At 32.9% G+C, this 20,078-nt stretch overlaps 2 protein-coding genes and 1 non-coding gene across 3 annotated transcripts; all 3 read left to right on the forward strand.

Moving 5' to 3' along the window:
- The first annotated feature begins 2,158 nt into the window (after nt 1-2,158).
- LOC115699586 (uncharacterized) lies at nt 2,159-3,369 on the forward strand. Its single transcript, XR_009683888.1, has 3 exons — nt 2,159-2,350; nt 2,470-2,543; nt 3,213-3,369. It is a non-coding gene; the product is annotated as an uncharacterized LOC115699586 (transcript).
- Nucleotides 3,370-3,472: 103 nt separating this feature from the next.
- Nucleotides 3,473-5,013, forward strand: LOC133028935 (S-adenosylmethionine decarboxylase proenzyme). Its single transcript, XM_061101989.1, has one exon. It carries the CDS (start codon nt 3,685-3,687, stop codon nt 4,792-4,794), a length of 1,110 nt encoding a protein of 369 aa, XP_060957972.1. The 5' UTR covers nt 3,473-3,684; the 3' UTR covers nt 4,795-5,013.
- Nucleotides 5,014-9,842: 4,829 nt separating this feature from the next.
- On the forward strand, nt 9,843-12,447 carry LOC115699669 (small ribosomal subunit protein mS81 (rPPR8)). The gene is made up of 2 exons (XM_030627188.2): nt 9,843-11,951; nt 12,091-12,447. Exon 1 carries the CDS (start codon nt 9,965-9,967, stop codon nt 11,939-11,941), a length of 1,977 nt encoding a protein of 658 aa, XP_030483048.2. The 5' UTR covers nt 9,843-9,964; the 3' UTR covers nt 11,942-11,951; nt 12,091-12,447.
- The last annotated feature ends 7,631 nt before the right edge of the window (nt 12,448-20,078 follow it).

A 20,078-nucleotide genomic window follows, 5' to 3' on the forward strand; every position in this document is an offset into this window, starting at 1 on the left:
AATGATGGGCTAACACCTTCGTAAGCGGAATGAACAATCACCACACACTTACGGGAGTCAAACCAGTCTTGGGGGTACATACTACTACCCCTACCTCAACTGCAATGATCTATGTGGGATTTAGTCTAGGGGTACACCTCTTAACCCCTATAGAGTTAGTCTAGAGGTATACCCATACCCCTTACACCCTCATGGTACAAGTCATGTATTTTACCATAGACATAATGACATTCTCAAAGGTATATGTAGACATCCACATTACATTATAACTATTGACAACAGACAAGTTGGGTCTCGGCAGGTCACTCAACGATGACGATTGTCACCATCGTCAGGTTGGGTCTCGAGGGGTCACCCAACGATGACGATTGTCACCCCCTCAAGTTGGGTCTCGGGGGGTCACCCAACGATGGCGATTATCACCCTCCTCAAGTTGGGTCTCGGGGGGGTCACCCAACGATGATGACTGTCACCCCCTCAAGTTGGGTCTCGGGGGGTCACCCAACGATGACGACTGTCACTCCGCTCAAGTTGGGTCTTGGGGGTGTTGCCCCTAAGTATGGGCTTCGTCCCCAAAGGTGGTTGATGACCATGTTATACCCATAAGAGACCCTCGTCTTCAGTAACTCTTTCAAATGTTCAAATCCCACGAAAGACTTAAAGATAGTTGTCAACCCACAAAAAATAGCAGGATATTATCATAAAAAACAGACTTCAACTACCTCAAAAAATCAAAGAAACAGTTGAGGTAGCTCCGCGTTGGTCGCGTCTCATGAAGCGAGAGCACCGATCCTCTCCCCTATATAAGGGGTCATCCATGACCTGAGAGGGGGATCCACAATTTTGAGTACTTAGAAAATAAACATTATATCATTCTTTGCAATTAAGAGCCTGTTTTTGAGTCTTGCAACTCAGATCAATAAAACACAAGGGGAGTAGGCTATTACCGATATTCGGGGCCGAATCTCTTTAACTTTTGGTATCTTTTTTTTACATTTATTGTAAGTCCCAATGTCATTAACTGCATTTCTTACTGTGATTTTGATTTAAGTCTCATTTATGACGACTCCGGATAGGTTGACTAAAAATCCAATGAGACACTATGTGTTTTAATATTTCTCATTAAGATTATATTAAACAAGATCCTGATTTACTTATTAACAAATATTTTTTAAAATAAATAAATACAAAAGAAAAGAGATTAGAGAGTTTTATATATTTTTAGTATAATTATAGATGTCAATTTAATATACTAGTAATAGGTAGGCTTAGCTAACCTAATTTTGTCTTCCATCAAAAAGAAAAAGTCATAATGAGAATATATTCGGATGGCATCTTTTTCTTTTTTCTCTCATCCAAATAGTCGCGTCCCATATCACGTGACAAGCTAATCGGCTGCCAATACAAAAATTTATATTGTTTAATTATTAATTAATCTTCTTCTACATGTGATATTTTAATTTTTTCTAGTTTTTTAAATAATATAATTATAAAATGTAAATTAACATTATTTACGACTATCAACTACCCTCCATCCTGCATGTATTAATTTCACTCCAAAATAAATTTACTATAAATATGAAAGAAGTTAATGGATATGGACTGGGCTTGGTCCAACTGGGCCCATTTATCCATTAATAGCAGGTGTTACGTGTATAGAAGATATAAGAAAATTTGAAGCTATTCCCAAAAAAAATCCCAAAACAAATCCCAAAAAAAAAAAATCTAAAATCAAAGCACATTAGGAAAAAACAAAAAAAGACAGCTCAGACCAAATTAATTTCAATACGTGTATCTGAGCAATCTCGACCGTACAATATATCTGCGTCGTTCCTTTTAAAACTCTTGGCCCAGAAAAAAAGATTCTCATAATTCAACGTACAGGGATCTGGTGCTCTTTTTTCGATTTTTTTGTCCTTTAAATTCAACCAACAAATTTTTGCCACGTGGAAATTTATGTAAAATATCGAAATTACCCTTTTTCCGAATGACACGGTGAATATTACTGAAAATTAGGACATCTGTCTCTTAGTCGAGAGTGGTTTACACGCTCCTAACTTATTGGGACCGAAAAGCGTGAATGAGTAACCGTAGAGAACTCGTGGCTGAGGATAAAGCTCTAGGCCAGCCTGGAAAGGGGTATTTTAGTAATTACATTAGAAACTGCTTGGCAATTTCGTAAACTCACATTCTCTCTCCCTCCCCTATATAAGCCCAGTCTCCCATTAGGTTTTTCTATTCTTTGCTTCCAGCTTATTTCGCATCCTTTTCCTTTTAGTCCTTTACTCTCAAGTTTTTAGGGTTTCCTCAGAATTGTTCTCAATTTTTCTTCCTTATATTTCTCCAAATCGTAAGTCTCTCACGATCTTGTTCTCTTGTATGCTCGTATTCTAAATTTCTGTTTCGTTTCTTTATTTGCTTTCTTTAGATTTTAATTCTTGTTTTTTTGTTTTGCAATATATTGTTCAGGCTTTTCGATTAAAAGTTACAAAAGGGGGTTCTTGAAGGAGTTCGTTCTCTGTTTCACGATATCATATTAATTTGTAAGTACTATCACTGTTCGCTATTTTATTCTAGGTTTTATGATTTCTCTCTATGCCAAACTTTTTCATCGATATTATTGCTTTGAAATATTTTAATTGATAAACGAGGTGATTTTGGATGCCTATTAGATTCTTAATATTTTATCGAATCTAGGGTTTATCTTGTTTTCTGAAGCTTTTTTTTATTGAATGATGAATTAAATAAAACTAAAGGGCGAAGAATTTGAGGTTCATAGTTTGGTTTTTTCGGATCTTGTGTATAATGATTATAATTTTGTAACTTTTAAAGATTATGTCTTTTTGTTTTGGAAGGACAAGCTACTGGTCTTTTTTAATGATTGTTATGTCTTTTTATATGGGAAGGATAAACTTTTGGTCTTTTGATAAAATGTTTTAACTTTATTTTGTTATGATTGTTAGACATACTATAATATTGTAACCATTTTACCAGGTTTCTTAATTTTCTTTTATCGTGTCTTGTCATAGGTTAATGATTGTTGTGACTTCTGGTCTTTGTTTTAATATTAAACTTTAATTTGGTATGATTGTGAGTTACACATAATTTTGTAACAATTTGCTCGGAGTCTTAATTTTTATTTATCTTGTCTTGTTAGATGTTACTGTAATTATTTTCTTTTGCTAACTCTTGTTTATTGCTTGGTTTTTCAGATATCTGAATGAGCTAATGGAGTCTAAAGGTGGGAAAAAGAAGTCTAGTAGTAGTAGTAGTAAATCATTGATCTACGAAGCACCCCTCGGATACAGCATTGAAGACCTTCGCCCTGCCGGTGGAATCAAGAAATTCAGATCAGCTGCTTACTCCAACGTAAGCTTTTGGTTTAGTTTTATTCTTTATGCGAAAGTTCTTTCAGTTATGTGTCTTAATGGCTTATTGACTTTATTTAACTTTGTGTTTTTTTGCAGTGCGTTCGCAAGCCATCCTGACTCTCCCGTGCTCCGATCTAACCCCTTGAGCTCGTTTAAACTGCATCCAAAACAATACACTGTCTCTCTTTCTTTTCTCGCCCTCTTTCCCTCTTCACTTACTGTCTATTCTCTTTAACTCTCGTCTGTTTGAACTTTCTGTTTCCTTTACTCGTCCTCTGCTCCTTTCAGCGTCTTTTGATTAGTTGACATAAAAATGGCCGATCAAGTTTCTGCAATCGGGTTTGAAGGATTTGAGAAGAGGCTCGAAGTTTCATTCTTTGAGCCTGGACTCTTTGCTGATCCTTCGGGGATGGGCTTCCGATCTTTGTCGAAGTCTCAATTGGATGAGATTCTGAAGCCAGCTGAGTGCACTATTGTTTCCTCACTGTCTAATGATCAACTTGATTCATATGTGCTCTCAGAATCCAGCTTCTTTGTGTACCCTTACAAGGTCATTATCAAAACTTGCGGAACTACTAAACTGCTACTCTCTATTCCTGCTATACTGAAGCTTGCAAGCTCCCTTTCTCTTGCTGTAAAATCTGTCAAGTACACTCGTGGGAACTTCATCTTTCCCGGTGCTCAGTCGTACCCTCACCGTAGCTTTTCTGAGGAAGTTACTGTCCTTGATAGCTACTTTGGCAAGCTTGGTTTGTCTAGCAGCGCTTACATGATGGGCAGCCCTGATCAACCACAGAAGTGGCATGTGTACTCTGCCCACGCTGAATTGGCTAGCCTTGTCTTCGGCACTCAGCAGTCTGGGTCAGTGCATACTCTTGAGATGTGCATGACTGGTCTTGATAGAGAAAGCGCATCTGTCTTCTACAAAACTGAAGCAAGCTCTGCCATCGGGATGACTGAGAATTCTGGTATCAGGAAGATTCTCCCCCAATCTGAAATATGTGATTTTGAGTTTGAGCCGTGTGGCTACTCCATGAACTCTATCGAAGGGGATGCAATCTCTACTATCCATGTGACCCCTGAAGATGGGTTCAGTTATGCAAGCTTTGAAACAATGGGATATGATTTTGAGAAGGTTGATCTGAGCCAGCTGCTTGAGAGGGTCTTGGTTTGTTTCCAGCCAAATGAATTCTCTGTGGCTCTGCACTCTAATGTTGTGAACGAAGACCTTGGAAACAAGTTCCCAGTGCACCTGAAGGGCTACTCTATTGGAGAAAAGAACACTGAAGCGCTCGGCATGGGTGGAAGTATCATCTACTACAGCTTTGTTAAGGATGCAGAGAGTGCATCTCCGCGGTCAATTCTGAAACGTTGTTGGAGCGAGGACGAGAAGGATTCAGGAGGTGAATCCGACGAGAATTAGTTTCTTCTTCCTATCGTTATTTCGGATGTGGTTTTTCTATTAATGTTAGTCATTGAATAAAGCAAACTTTCGGGGTTATGGTTTGTTCTTTTGTCATTGTTTATGTTTATTTGAACTACTACTTAAGAGTCTGTCTTTGATAATAGGCGAGACGCTTTTTATCTCTTTGAGTTGAGAGTGTTGGACCTATTTAAATAAATAAAGGAATTTCTTATTGTATTTACGGTTTTCATGAATTCTCTCGTCTCTATCAATTGTCAATTTATTTTCTCTAAAGATCCTAGAGAGCACGAGCACCCATACTTGATTTTGTTTCTAAGGGTAGGGTAAGGGTCACTTGGGAAAGGATTTTGTGGTAGTAGGGTTAGATCTTATAACTGGACCAATTCGTTTGTGTGGGGACAATTTTTATTTTTGTAGGAAGCATCTTCCTCTTAGGGTTAGCTGACTGATGGAAGAGGGCCATGCTATTGCTGACATGAATAGTCTTCTGAAGAAGTTTGTGGAAATGGAGTGTAATGGAGGAGCATGACTTTAATGATGTGGACTAGGGAAGGCTCAAAGCACAGTCAGGGTTCGGATAAGCTCCCATCTCAACCAAAAAGTTTATTCCTATTTTATTCTATGATTCTATCAATTTAAAAATAAAGTGACATCCATTCATATATGTTATGTAAAGATACAAGTGGGCAGAATAATACAATGAAATTATTAAATTGATAGGATTTTTTTTTTTTTAAGAAAAAATCAAGTGATATGGTTTTAATAATACTAAAGATAGAAGTGGGCAGAATAATAAATTGATATCGATCTCTGTAGCTTTGGTAGGTATAAAAACAAAATTTGTATTTTGTCCTGCCAGAAATCCAATTAGATCAAATATTATTAAGTGTCGCTGTCTACCATCATCGCAATTAAATAAAACTTTGCAATTCAACCTGGTAGAAATTTTAGGCAAGCCCTTCTTTATGATAAAAAAGAAGAAAAAAAAAACATGGTAGAAATTTTTGCATGGGTCACATGTATTAAAACCATCGACTCTTTTCAAAATTTAAAAAGTGATAAAATAATTGTAAGAAAATAAACTCAAGATGACCATCTCTAAATTTTCAATGATTGTTTATGTATGTACTAAATTATATTTTTTAAACTTTGATATTTATCAAATCATGCTACTCGAACTTAAATCATGTTCTTTAAATTTTTATCTGTTTAATTTTTTTTATTAAAATTAGACAAAAATTTAAATTCAACAATCTTATTAGGAGCATATTTACTAAATCATGTCCCCTAAACTTTTATCGAACTCAATTTAGTACATGTCAAAATTCGAATTTTCTTTTTTAATTAACCTTCTTTTAATGCTATTGTAGAATATATTTTGGAATAAATTGAGATGTATAGAAGTTAAAATATATATTTATATATATATATTGTAAGGACTTTTTTTTCTCAAGAAAAAATATATATATTTTTTGTTTTTGAAAATATCAAGAAAAAATAATTGTAATGATTTAAATACCACATTTTCTATTTTCCAAAAATAAATAAAATACCACATTTTCTCATTACTCCTTCTAGGAATATCTTACTAGTCCCATTTTAAAATTTACAAAATCCAATGACAATCAAATATGTTGATTGTATTAGAGATACAGCTGTGATGAATAGCAATGTCTTTGTTGTTAGGTTCCAATTGGGGTGGTGAGGTGCATGCATTGTATTTCCTAATAAATTATCAAACCCAATCTTTTCACAATGGAGAGTACATCTTCTTGAAGATTTCGATAAGATAAGACAAGACAAAAGAAAAGAAAAGTTTTTTTTTTTTTTGAACAAGAAAAGAAAAGTTTTTAAAATTGCAAGTGGAGAGTTTGTTTTTGTGCTAGTAAACAAGTAACAAATCAATTAATTAAATTGACTGTTTATATATGCGTGTTCTTTTCTTTTTCTTTTTTACTTTTTAGTACAGAAACATGATTGTAAAGAAGTAATAATAATTTAAGTTGGGACCACAAAATAAAGAATTTTAAATTTATTATAATGGTAATGGAGCCACCAAACTTGACCAGATCAAGAAATGGCCCAAGTAAGATGATAATTTATTTAATAAAAAAAAATGATGATGACTTATAAGCAAAAAAATTGGAAAGCCATACTGTACTATATTTCCATACCTAAATAATTGGAATATGATACCAATTTTGTTCAACTTTGATTGAAAGTTCTATAAACTCATACTTTGATGATGCAAAATAGGCTTTTTTTTTTTTTTTTTTTTTTTTTTAATTCAATGATTGAACATATGGACTATTGTTGTGCATGTCAACATAGCAGGGCTAAAACATAAAATGTATTTTAATGTAATGATTAACACAAAAAGGTTTTAATAAATTCAATCAACACGGCTATTTATTAAATATTATGTTAATAAGTAAATTATGTATTGAAAATAAGATATTTGGAAGTCTCACGTTTGTGGTTAGCAAATTCTACAATCAATCAAATACCAAAGTTTGCATACTGCACCAATAATTATGGACACAATCTTAATTTGGTGCATAAAATAAAATAATTCTGAAGGGATTTTAGTGCCAGTATAACTGCTATTATTTAAGTTCTATATTATTATTTTAATTCATAAATATCAGCAATTTGTTTAGCCAAATGAAAATGGCAACTACTTGGGGAGAGAAGTTCATAATTAAAACAAGTTGCTCAACTAAATCAAAATTAAATAAACCATAAAATAAAACGTAACACGAAAGTTAAAGCGCAATTATTATTATTATTAAAAAAAAAAAAATCAATTTTATGTTTTTTTTGGCATAATTTTATAAATACCAAAAACTAAAAAAAATTACAAAAATATGACTATACAAAATTTTATATAATTTTACGGTTTTTAAGATAATTATTTGTTGAAAATATAGATTTTTTTTAAATATGTTTTCATGTTATTTTTATATTGTACTTTTGTTATTGTATTGTTGTTAGTTTTTTATTATTTGTATATTATTTTTCTATTACTTTCACGTGATTTTGTGTTATTTTCGTTGACATTGTAAAAATACAAAAAATATATATATTTAATTTTAAAAAAATAATACTTGATGTAAATTTCTTCCTTTTTTTTAATTTTTTTTTTATCATACTAAACATAGTGTATATCCAACTAATGCTACCATTTGTGGGCACTATTGTTAGGCCCAATTACTGATAAAATTACTTTTGTTTCACCAAGTTTGATGATGTAATTGTTATTGGGCTAGTTTTGTCGGGACAATGCTTCAACTTCAACTTTAAGGCACTTATTGTTAGGCCCAGTATTTTCTCTCTCCATGACAAATGTTCAGCATTATTATTGGTTATATACACACTAATGGAAATACCAAAAATGAGGTAAATAATAATACATTTACCATATTTTTATCATAACTGTAAAGCTCATGTAGTATTATTTTATTATTTAAAATATCTATAAAACATTTGTGATGCTAAATTATGAATTTTGGTAGGTGATATTTGACATACAAAATAAATGATGTTGGAGATAACGCAATTTAAAATGAAAAATTTATATAATAGATCAAAAATTTTGAAAAAAATTATAAAAATACGTTCACACGATTTTATTTTTTTATTTTTTATTTTTACTCTTTAAAATTTATTATTTACAAAAATACATTTTTAGTAAAAATAATAAATTATTTTTTATTATTTTGTAGTTTATTTATAATTGTATTATAGTTGTTATTATGAAGTTGTAATTGTTTTGGTTGTTTTATAGTTGATTTATAGTTATCTTGATTTTGATTTTTCATTATTTTTTTTTTTCACATTTTCTGAATAAAATGTATTTTTGTAAGTTTAAAACTTTACATATGTATTTTTATAAATAAAAAATTTAAACAGTAAAATTATAAAATAAAACATAAAAAAATTATTTTCTAAAAATTCCTAATTTAAAATTCAAATTAGTTATTTTCAAGCAACCTTTAGATGATAATTTTCACAACCCGATAACTAATAAAACATTCTTTTTGATTTCGGAAGAGACTTTAGCACAACCTGAACTGAACTTAGAGAAACATATTAATTTTAATTTGAGCACTTGAAGGCTTTTATAAAAGGGATAAATTGATAATTACCTCTTTTTATTACACATTCACCAAAAATAACTTTAAAATAAATTTAATTGAAATATACCCTATTTTATAATTAACTACCAAATATACCCTTATTATAAGTTACGAATTCCTCCATAGCTACTGAAAAAATCGGAAAGCAATAGCAATAGCAAAAATCTGAGAGGATTTGGAGATGCTTAGGTTTCAGTAGGAGTTTGGGCAAGTTGGAGAGGAAGGGAGATAAAGGGCAAAATTGGTATAGTGGCTGAAAAAAAAGGTAGAAATGAAAGATATAGAAAGAGAGGGTAAAATTTAAATACTGCAAGTTAAAAGAGGTATACAGCCTAATTTTCTCTTTATAAAAGAATCCAATAATGTTTCGGTTGTTGAACAAAATTATTATATATTTGTTATTAAGAGTAGGATAAATATTATTTTGGACTGTGTTTTGTAAAAGTTATAGATTGGACTATCTGTTTTGATAAATGATAAAATGAATTCTGTATTTTTTAAAATGGTAAAAATAAGATCCTGAGCTTAATTTTTGATAATTTTTCTTTTAATATAACATTTGTCATAACACATTTAGATCGAATTATTATTAAATTTTATTTTGATAAAAAATCAGTTCAGGGTCCTATTTGTACCATTTTAAGAAATATAGAGTTAATTTTGTCATTTAATAAAATAAAAAGATAAATTTTGCAAAATACAGAATCCCCAATAATATTTACCCTAAAAAATAAAAATGAACCAGCAACATTTTTTTTTTCAGAAAAAGAATTAGAAAATTAATAACCATACAATTGTAAAATAATAATAATAATTAAAAAAAAAAAAAACTTAATAAACCAGTGATGTTCCAAGCTAGGGATTGTTTAAAGAAACGACATGTCGTTTTCACTTTACACAATTTTTTCTAAGGGTCAAAACCCCGATTCGCTCTCTAAACCCTAAACTAGTTCTTTCTCACTCGCTTGAACACCCTGCTCGGAGCCCCATCAAAAGAAAAAAAAACCTTCCTTTACTGAGAACTTACAATGAGGCCTTCATGGCGTCTGTTACTTCTCCGATCTCGCGTTGGCCCGGGGTCTCGTGTCTTCGTACACCGCTCGTACTCTCAGGTACCATCTTTTCCCAACCACGAGTCCTTTCGATCTCTCACTTCACTCATTCACACTGGTTCGCTTTCTCCTTCAAAATCCATTTTTTGTCCTAATTTCGTCAATCACTTAAACCCTGGAATCTCTTCGTTTCGGAATTTCTCGTCCGAACCGAAGCTTGAATTTAAGGATTCGGATCACGCGGTTGTATTAGAAATTTTCTCCAAACCGATGAGTTTGGAGGAGATTAAGAATGATTTAGAATCAAATAACATTGTGCTTAGTCATGAATTCATATTATGGAATTTGGAAAAGCTTGAGTCTAGTCCTGATGTTGCCAGGAGGTTTTTTGATTGGGTATCTGAGAGTGAAGAAAAGAAATTGAGTTCTAAGTCTTATAATTCGATGTTGCGCATTCTGGGTCTGAATGGGTTTGTGAGTGAGTTCTGGGGCTTGGTTGAGATTATGAAGAAAAAGGGTTATGGTATATCAAAGGGCGTACGTGATATAGCTTTGGAGAAATGTGAGGGGGAAGGATTGGATGGGGACGTTGAGAAATTGAAAGAGGTGTTTTCTTCAGGGTCGGTGGACAACTCGGATGAAAAGATCTGTGTGAGGATTTGTAGGATTATCAGAAATGAGGTATGGGGGGACGATGTTGAAAAACAATTGAAGGATTTGAATGTAACCTTTTCTAGTGATATGGTTAAAATGATTCTAGATAAGCTTAGCACCGAGCCAATGAAAGCGCTTATACTTTTTAGGTGGCTTGATGAGAGTGAATTGTTCAAGCATGATCAACAAACTTATAATGCTATGGCAAGAGTTCTTGGAAGGGAAGATTGCATTGATAGGTTTTGGAAAGTACTTGATGAGATGAGGAGCTTTCAATTTGAATTAGAGGGGATAACATTTGCCACTGTTCTAGGGCGGTTTTGTAAGAGAAAAATGTTTGAGGAAGCTGTGACCTTTTATGAATATGCAATGGCTGGTTCGGATAAGCCTTCATCACATTGTGAAAAATTTCTGTTGAGGAAGATAGTCTCGGCTAAGCAGTTGGATATGAGTTTGTTTTCTAGGGTTGTGAAGGTTTTTACAGACAATGGGAATGTGTTGACAGATTCTACTCTAGATGCCGTTCTCAAGTCTTTAGCTAGTGTTAGTAGAGTTGGAGAGTATACTAAGGTTTTGAAAGCAATGGAGGAATGTGGATACGTACCTAGTGGTCATCTGCAGAGTAAAATTGTATTCCAGCTAAATTGTATTGGCAAAAAGGATGAAGCACATGCCTTTTTGGATAACATTGAAGACAGCTATAAACCAGATGAGAAGACATGGAAAACAATAATTCAGGGACTTTGTGCAGTCGGAGATCTTAAGAAAGCTTCTGATTGTTTCCGGAAGATGATTGTAATCGAAGATGCTATGTCCATTGGTTCCACTCTTGATGTGATTGTGGTTGCACATTGCAAAAGGAACAAGGCAAAACAGGCTTACAAGCTTCTTAATGATCTGATCACTGAAAATCGGGTGATGCCATGGCATACCACTTACCAAACATTGATAACAAATCTATTAGTCCAAGATGGATTTGGGGAGGCTCTGAATATTTTGGAGTTGATGAGAAATAACGGATTTCCACCTTTTATTGATCCACTTATTGAGTTTGTTGCAAAACATGGAACTGGAGATGATGCTATAGCTTTTCTGAAGGCAATGACTTCAAAGAGTTTCCCATCTACCTCTGCAGTGCTTCGTTTATTTGAAGCCTTTTTCAAGGCCAGAAGGCACAATGAAGCACATACTTTCCTTTCTAAATGCCCTGGTTTCATCCGTAATGACCCTGATGTTTTGGAACTATTTTTGTCCGCAAAGTCTAAGAGAGATGCTCCTACCAGTCCTGTGGCTGCTTAAACTTTTATAGGTATCTATCTCATTGTATTTTTGAGTTAATGTAGAAAGACATTTTTGTTAAAAAAATTTGGCATGGCTATTATGTTTCTTCCTGCATCCATATTTACTGTCTGAGAATAAAGCTAATACTGTGTTTTCAATGGAAAAAGATTGAAAACGAAGAGAAGCTCTGCTCAAGTATTTTCATTATAATGCCATGCATTGATATAAGCCTTTGACCTTTCAATCGTTTGGTGAACAATCTCATTGTTAATTAAGGTGCATGTCTCTCCAATGGTGTTGGATTCAAACTTAATATGATTTCACAGCTACGTTTATTTTCTGTGTTTATTGCACTTTTTCTCTGTTGATATGGACGAAGATGATGTTCTTTTGAAGGCATTTCTTTCTGCTTTTGTAATATGAAAATGAGTATGTTTCTTTTTTATTTTGTTATGTTTTAGGACATAATATATAACTCCTATGCTTTGTAAATAATTTAGTTATAGTTTGCTTTTTTGTTCCTAGTTTTGAATTCTTTTACTTTACCATTTGTATTTATATTATAACTGTAGTTCCTTTCGATTCTTAATTTTCTTAGACCATTTAAAAAAGAAAATTACTAGCCTTGTACAATGAATGAAGAGACTTTAACAATTGAATTAAAAAAATAATTAACATGAATAAGACTTTATGAAGTTGATTTAAGTTTATCATATGTTATGATATGAATTTTAATCTGTATTATTAAATGGATTTTGTATAAATATTTTAATTCATATGGGTCATTATTATATATATATTACATAATTACATAAAATGTTTTTATCGAATGTCTAGCCATATCAATAATCTTAATCTAGATTATTTGTATCAACATGATGCTTAATTAATCGCACTTACAACCCTAATTAAAGAATTCTAGAAGTGTAATTAGTTGTTAACTATTTTATTCATAATTTATGTGATCTTAATTCTCTTGTACTAATATAAAATTACGTTATATTTACATAAATTAATTAATTAATAATTTAACAATTTAAATATAATAATAATAATAAACTAATAATTAATATGTTTAGATGCTTTTAAGACACATTCCTAACATATAAAAAGGTAAAAAACCCCGATTTCATATTTTCATATTCGAAAATTTCACCTCGACTCTATGATCTTAACGAGTATTAGGAAGATTTCAACATTAATTTTTCTATTATTATTATTATTTTTTGTTGTTTTCAAAGTATTAGTTTTGTATTTTTATCAATTATCAGCTGCTTATATGGTTTATTCATCATGATACTTAATAATTTGGGTATTTTTCTTAGTTTGCACTTTCTGTTCCAAATTGTAATTTATTAGTGACCAAATGACATGTTTCTTTGTCTAGTTAAAACAACAAACGACATGTTATTTTCGGAAACAATAATAAACAACATCAAAAGAAATCTAGCATTATAACCATTTTTTTTTTTGTAATGGGTGGGGAAACTAATAATAAATAACAATCATAGCGAATATGTAATATATAAATATAGCACACGCAGAAAGTTCTTTACATGGCAGCATTATAATTACATCATTTAAATTCAAATTTAAAAGAAGAATCTGTCCTTTTTTTTTTTCTTATATTAACAAAATGAATGTAGACAATAAGCACAGATTAATAGTTACATTAATGAAACCACAATGTATATTAATTTTGGTGGCTAAGGGAAAACCTCTAATACATATGGGCTACACAGAAGAGAAGAACCCAAAAGAGAAAGAGTAAAATAACAAATGATGGGCTTGAGCAACTTCTGGGTATGGGCTCTGGTGTTGAATGTGCATATTCTTCTAGTATAATTTTGTAACCCATAAATATATAAATATATATATCATCAAAATATTATACGGAAAACAAACATAAAACACCAACAAGTGTGTAAAAATAAAATAAACCCAGCTGTCTCTTCGGTTTATTATTGGTAAAGGGTATTGCCACATGGCAATAAATGGGCTCCAAACACAAAGGCTTAAGTGGTAAGAGTATAAAATTCTGGTCTAATATACTCACAATCATGATTTAGTGTTGTAGAATGGTGCCACACATATAATTAAACTTAAAATAATAAAATACACTAATTAATCTGTATGGTACGTTATATATCTGGATTTGATTTTGACTTGTGATTAACTTATGAGTGACTTAAATATGTATGAGATGGTTGAAAAAACTACATTAAATATATCATAACAAACAACCTCAGTTGCATGGCATAATAAATATGTTAATATTTATAGAGGTAATTGTTTTGTAAATATTAAATTAATAGTATTGGAGGTTCTTCAAGTGAAGACAAGCTTTGCTCGTCTGTCTATCAAAAAGGATATCGAATAAGACTAAACAACGAGGGCAAAACGTGATGAGTGTGACACAACATGAGCACTCAGCTATGTTTATATTAGCTATACAACAAACAGAGACTATGAAGGTTTTCAATATTTTTGTGTCTTTTTTCACTATATATCTTTGGTTATATTGGAGCTCACTCAAATTTATTCTAGCTAGAGAGATTTTTTTATACCCTACAAATTTCTCTTGTGAATATTTATCTTCATATTTTGTTTAACATTGTGAATATTTTCTTAAGAGAGGAACGACAACTGATATTGTAACAGAGAGTGGGACAAAGTGGCCATCATCTCGTGATGATTAGTAGCTATTGTTTTCCCCCACACTTATAGAGTACTAGTACTGAATTCCTCTATCTTTTGTTAAAGTGAGGGGACCATATATATATTATGTTGGATTAAAAATCATTTGTGGGCACATATGTATAATGTATATGCTATTATAAAGTGTGATACAAAATTAAGTGACCAATTATGTTATGGGTATCAAAAGGGTATTAAAGTGTCATGGAATTAATGTGTAGATACCATAAGTTAATTTATAATTTGTTGAGGGGCCAAATTATAAATACCCAAGTGTTATTCTAAAATGACTCTATAAATAGGTAGTGGTCCCCAAGAAACACTAGGGGTTTCTGTATTCTCTCCTTCCCCATCAGAGAAAATACCTAAGAAAATAGTGTATTCTTGGAAGATCAAAACCTTCTCTGCAATCTCCAACAATGGCTTCAGGTTAGTGCTTCCGCTGATCTTTTATCATCATCTTCTTCTTTAATTTAGCAAAGGCTTTATAGATTTATGATTTAGGGTTTTCTATATTAAAGCACTTTATGAATATGTTTAGATCTGTGATTTATATATTTCTTAAGTGTTTTATAAATCACTAACAAGTGGTATCAGAGCCTCCTTTGTTGAATTAATTGAAGATCTGATGATTTGTTTATGAAATTTGGAGATTTTAAAAATTAGGGTTCTTATTTTTTATGCTGCCGTCAATTTTTGTGAATACAATTATATATATATTGCCATAAGATTATCACAATTCAGTATAATTATTTGTTTTGTTTTTTCTTTACTGTACGAGTAAAGGAGATAAATTAAATTATATATATATATTCGTACTGTACTAGTTAACAGTATAAGATTTGAGACTTTAATTGAGTCGTACAGTATATATGGCTCTCACATATATATTTTAATTGATTTCGGTATTATATTGATTTGGATATTACTGTTTTTTTTGGATCAGTATATAAATAATTTTCGATGTATTTTTTTTTTCTCTCTCAGTATTGATATATATTATACCCATAAAGTTTTATTTATTGATCAATATATTCATATTATGGTTTAGAATCTCTATGGAATTTGTATTGTTTACATATACTAAGGATATATAAATATTCAGTTTATTATATATTTGGAACAATTTAATTCAAATTTTGGTGTTGGTTTATGACTAATATTTTGAGTAAATTAATTGAAACAATATGTCGCCAAAGTGACCTCTTTTGTGTAGATTAATTTATTTAAATATTAGGTTGGTTGTGTGTTTGTAATTGATGCTTATATTGACTAGCCCAAAGGTAAGTGAATATTTTGCTAGATTTCAAACATACCTGTGGCGATAAATGTGTGACAATTATAAGGTATTTTGTGTGAACAATACGTTAGTCCAAAGATTAATCTATTGTTTGACACGATTTTATTGTCAATGTTTGATTGATACACCAAGAGTACCGCTTATAGACTATAGTTAATATTACTGCCCAAAAAGACTTAATATTAATGTTTGTTTGGTATCTTGAGATGGGATTAACCAATTTTTGAATTTATTGTTTAATTATGCATATTAATGTGAGCTTGTTTTATTTGTTCTATATTCAGCTAGTTCATCTTCTGCTGCTTCAATATCTGCTAACATTAATTCTATTCCTATGCTTAATGGGACCAATTTCAAGGATTGGAAAAGGAACCTACTTATAGTTCTGGGATGTATGGATTTGGACCATGCACTAAGGAATGAACAACCTGCACCTCTCACTAAGGAAAGTTCCCATGATGATAAAAGGGAATTTGAGAGGTGGGATCGTTCAAATCGCATGAGTCTAATGATTATGAAACACAGCATTCCAGAAGCCTTTTGGGGCACAGAATCCGAAGGGGTTACTATGGCTAAGAATTTCCTTGAACAAATTGAGGAACGTTTTGCTAAAAACGATAAGGTTGAAATGACAACACTTCTTGGTTCTTTAATGAACATGAAGTATAAGGGTCAAGGAAATGTAAGGGAGTACATTATGGAAATGCATCATATTGTCTCAAGATTAAGGACACTTAAGATTGAGCTTTCGGATGATGTACTTGTACTCATGGTTTTGTTAACGCTTCCTCCACGGTTTAACCAATTTAAAATTAGTTACAATCGTCAAAAGGAGAAATGGACTCTCAACGAGCTTATTTCTCATTGTGTGCGAAGAGAAGAAAGGTTGAAAAAGGACAAAACCGAAAGTGCTCATTTGGCCACTACTCCTAAGGATAAGTGGCAAGAAAAGGAAATTTGAGAATGAAGTGCTAAGGGTCCGGTTCAAAAGAAACAACAACGGGATTCTAAGGGTTGTTTCTTTTGTGACCAACTTTGGACATGTGAAGAAAGATTGTGCCAAATATCACGCATGGCGTGTAAAGAAAGGTATTAATCTTGCTTTGGTACGTTACGAGGTTAATTTAGTTTCGGTACCTAGAAACACTTGGTGGATAGATTACGGTGCTACTACTCACATAAGTGTTTCTATGCGGGGTTGCACGAGCTACCGAAAGCCAAGTGATGGTGAAAGATACATCTTTGTGGGCGATGGTCAATCGGTGGAAGTGGAAGCAATTGGGCATTTCGGATTGTTATTAGGAGCTGGTTCTTATTTGGATTTGAAAGACACTTTTGTTGTGCCGTCTTTTAGGCGGAATTTAGTTTCGTTTCTTTGTTGGACAAATTTGGATATTGTTGTTCATTTGGAAACAATCGGTTTACTTTGTCTTTAAATTCAAATATTATTGAACTGGTTATTTGAATACTTATGACAATCTTTATTTGTTAGAAACAATTGCATCCTATAATGAAACCTTGTATGTGGAATCACGAGGTACTAAACGCAAATTAAATAAAGAAAATTCAGCTCCATTATGGCATAAACGCTTAGGTCATATCTCAAGAGGTAGAATTGAGCGTCTTGTGTACGATGACATTTTAGAGTCTCTTGACTTCACGGATTTCAATGTACGTGTAGATTGTATCAAGGGAAAACGGACCAAAACTAAGAGATTAGGTGCCAATAAAGCTTCGAAGTCTTAGAATTGATTCACACAGGATATTTGTGGGCCATTCCCTACGGCATCTTGGAATGGTCAACAATATTTTATATCATTCATAGACGATTACTCACGTTATGGGTACCTATATCTCATTCATGAAAAATCTCGGTCCGTGGACGTGTTCAAAGCTTACAAAGGCGAAGTTGAGAATCAACTCAACAAAAGGATTAAGAACGTCAAATCGATCGTGGTGGTGAGTACTACGGTAGATATGATGGCTCGGGTGAACAACGTCCGGGACCATTTGCTAAATTCCTAGAGGAATGTGGTATTGTCCCACGGTACACCATGCCGGGATCACCTAGCATGAATGGTGTTGCCGAGAGACGAAATAGGACTCTTAAGGACATGGTAAGGAGCATGATCGCTCATTCTACCTTACCCGAGTCCTACGGGGAGAAGCATTAAAGACAAGACTTACATTCGAATAGAGTACCAAGTAAAGCGATTGCAAAAACACCTTATGAGCTTTGGACGAGGTCGAAAGCCTAGTCTAAAGCATTTTCACATTTGGGGATGTCCGGTGAGGCAAGGCCTTATAGGCCACATGAAAAGAAATTGGACTCCAAAACGGTTAGCCTACTTTATTGGTTATTACGAGAGATCTAGCTATAAGTTTTATGATCCCACCGTCGAAATATTTTTGAGACGGGAAGCTAACATTTTTTGAGGATGTTGAATTTGGGGGGAGAAATAAGGTTAGAGACATTGTTTTTGAGGAGGAATTGAATTCAAACTCGGTTCTACTATCATTTTAGACAATGTTCAGCTTCCACACTGTCATTGATCAAGAAATGAATCCGGAACCTCAACAAGACAATGTTGAACAACTCCCAAATCAAAATGAGGCTATTGTTCCGGAAGAACAAATTCAACACCCTCAAGAACAAGAGCCATTAAGGAGGTCCACAAGAGAGAAGAAATGCTATTTCAGATGACTATTTTGTATTTCTTCAAGAACATGAGGATGAAATTGGAATGATGGAAGATGATCCAATCAACTTACATCAGGCCATGAAAAGTTCTAACTCTCAAAAGTGGATTGATGCCATGGATGAAGAGAATAAGTCTATGCAAGACAATAAAGTTTGGGAAGTTGTCCCATTACCAGAAGGTGTAAAACCAATTGGTTGTAAGTGGATACTTAAAACCAAGAAGGATGAATATGGTAATGTGGTGAGATTTAAGGCACGTCTTGTAGCAAAAGGCTATACTCGAAACAAGGCATTGATTATACGAGACTTTCTCTCGGTTTCATCGAAAGACTCTTTTAGGATAATATTGGCACTTGTTGCTCATTTTGACCTTGAGTTACATCTGATGGATGTTAAAACAGCGTTTCTCAATGGCGACATTGATGAGACAATTTATATGGAGCAACCAGAAAACTTTGTGGTTGGTGACCCAAAGAATATGGTTTGCAAATTAAAGAAATCTATCTATGGACTCAAGCAAGCTTCTCGTCAATGGTATCACAAGTTTCATCAAGTAATTATCTCATTTGGTTTTGAGATGAATATTATTGATGATTGTGTATATCACAAGTTCAGTGGGAGTAAATACATATTTCTGGTTCTATATGTCGATGACATATTGCTTGCCACTAATGATATAGGCTTATTGCACGAAACCAAGAGATTTTTATCTAAGCAATTTGAGATGAAAGATCTTGGTGACGCCTCTTTTGTATTAGGAATTCAAATACGTCGAGATCGTTCTCGGGGTATTCTTGGATTATCACAAAAGAGCTATATCGATAAAGTACTCAAAAGGTTTGGCATGCAAGATTGTAGACCAGGTGATACCCCTGTTGCTAAAGGAGACAAATTCAGTCTTAGACAATGCCCTAAAAGCGACCTTAAAATTCGGGAAATGAAAAAGATTCCCTATGCATCGGTTGTAGGGAGTCTAATGTATCTTCGAGTATGTACGCGTCCGGATATTGCGTACATTGTTGGGATGTTAGGCGGATATTTAAGCAACCCCGGTATGGACCATTGGATAACGACGAGGGTTATGAGGTATCTTCGAGAGAACAAAAGATTACATGCTCACATACAGAAATCGGATCATTTGGAGGTCGTAGGGTATTCGATTCGATTTATTTGGATGCCAAGATAGCAGAAGGTCTACATCAGGCTACATTTTCTTGTTAGCTGGAGGAGCTATATCTTGGAAAAGTGTCAAACAGACACTTGTAGCTTCTTCCACTATGGCGGCTGAATTTGTAGCGTGTTATGAGGCATCAAATCAGGGAATATGGCTGAGAAACTTTGTCACTAGGCTGCGTGTTTTGGAGAATGTTGAAAGACCACTTAAGATATTTTGTGACAATAAATCAGCAGTGCTGTATTCCAACAACAATAGGAGCTCATCCAAGTCAAAGCATATT

The sequence above is a fragment of the Cannabis sativa genome, chromosome 8 (assembly GCF_029168945.1).
Source record: "Cannabis sativa cultivar Pink pepper isolate KNU-18-1 chromosome 8, ASM2916894v1, whole genome shotgun sequence".
NCBI lineage: Eukaryota > Viridiplantae > Streptophyta > Magnoliopsida > Rosales > Cannabaceae > Cannabis > Cannabis sativa.

Coding starts and splice junctions, on each gene's coding strand:
- LOC133028935 (XM_061101989.1), top strand. CDS start 3,685: ATGGCCGATCAAGTTTCTGCAATCGGGTTTGAAGGATTTGAGAAGAGG.
- LOC115699669 (XM_030627188.2), top strand. CDS start 9,965: ATGAGGCCTTCATGGCGTCTGTTACTTCTCCGATCTCGCGTTGGCCCG.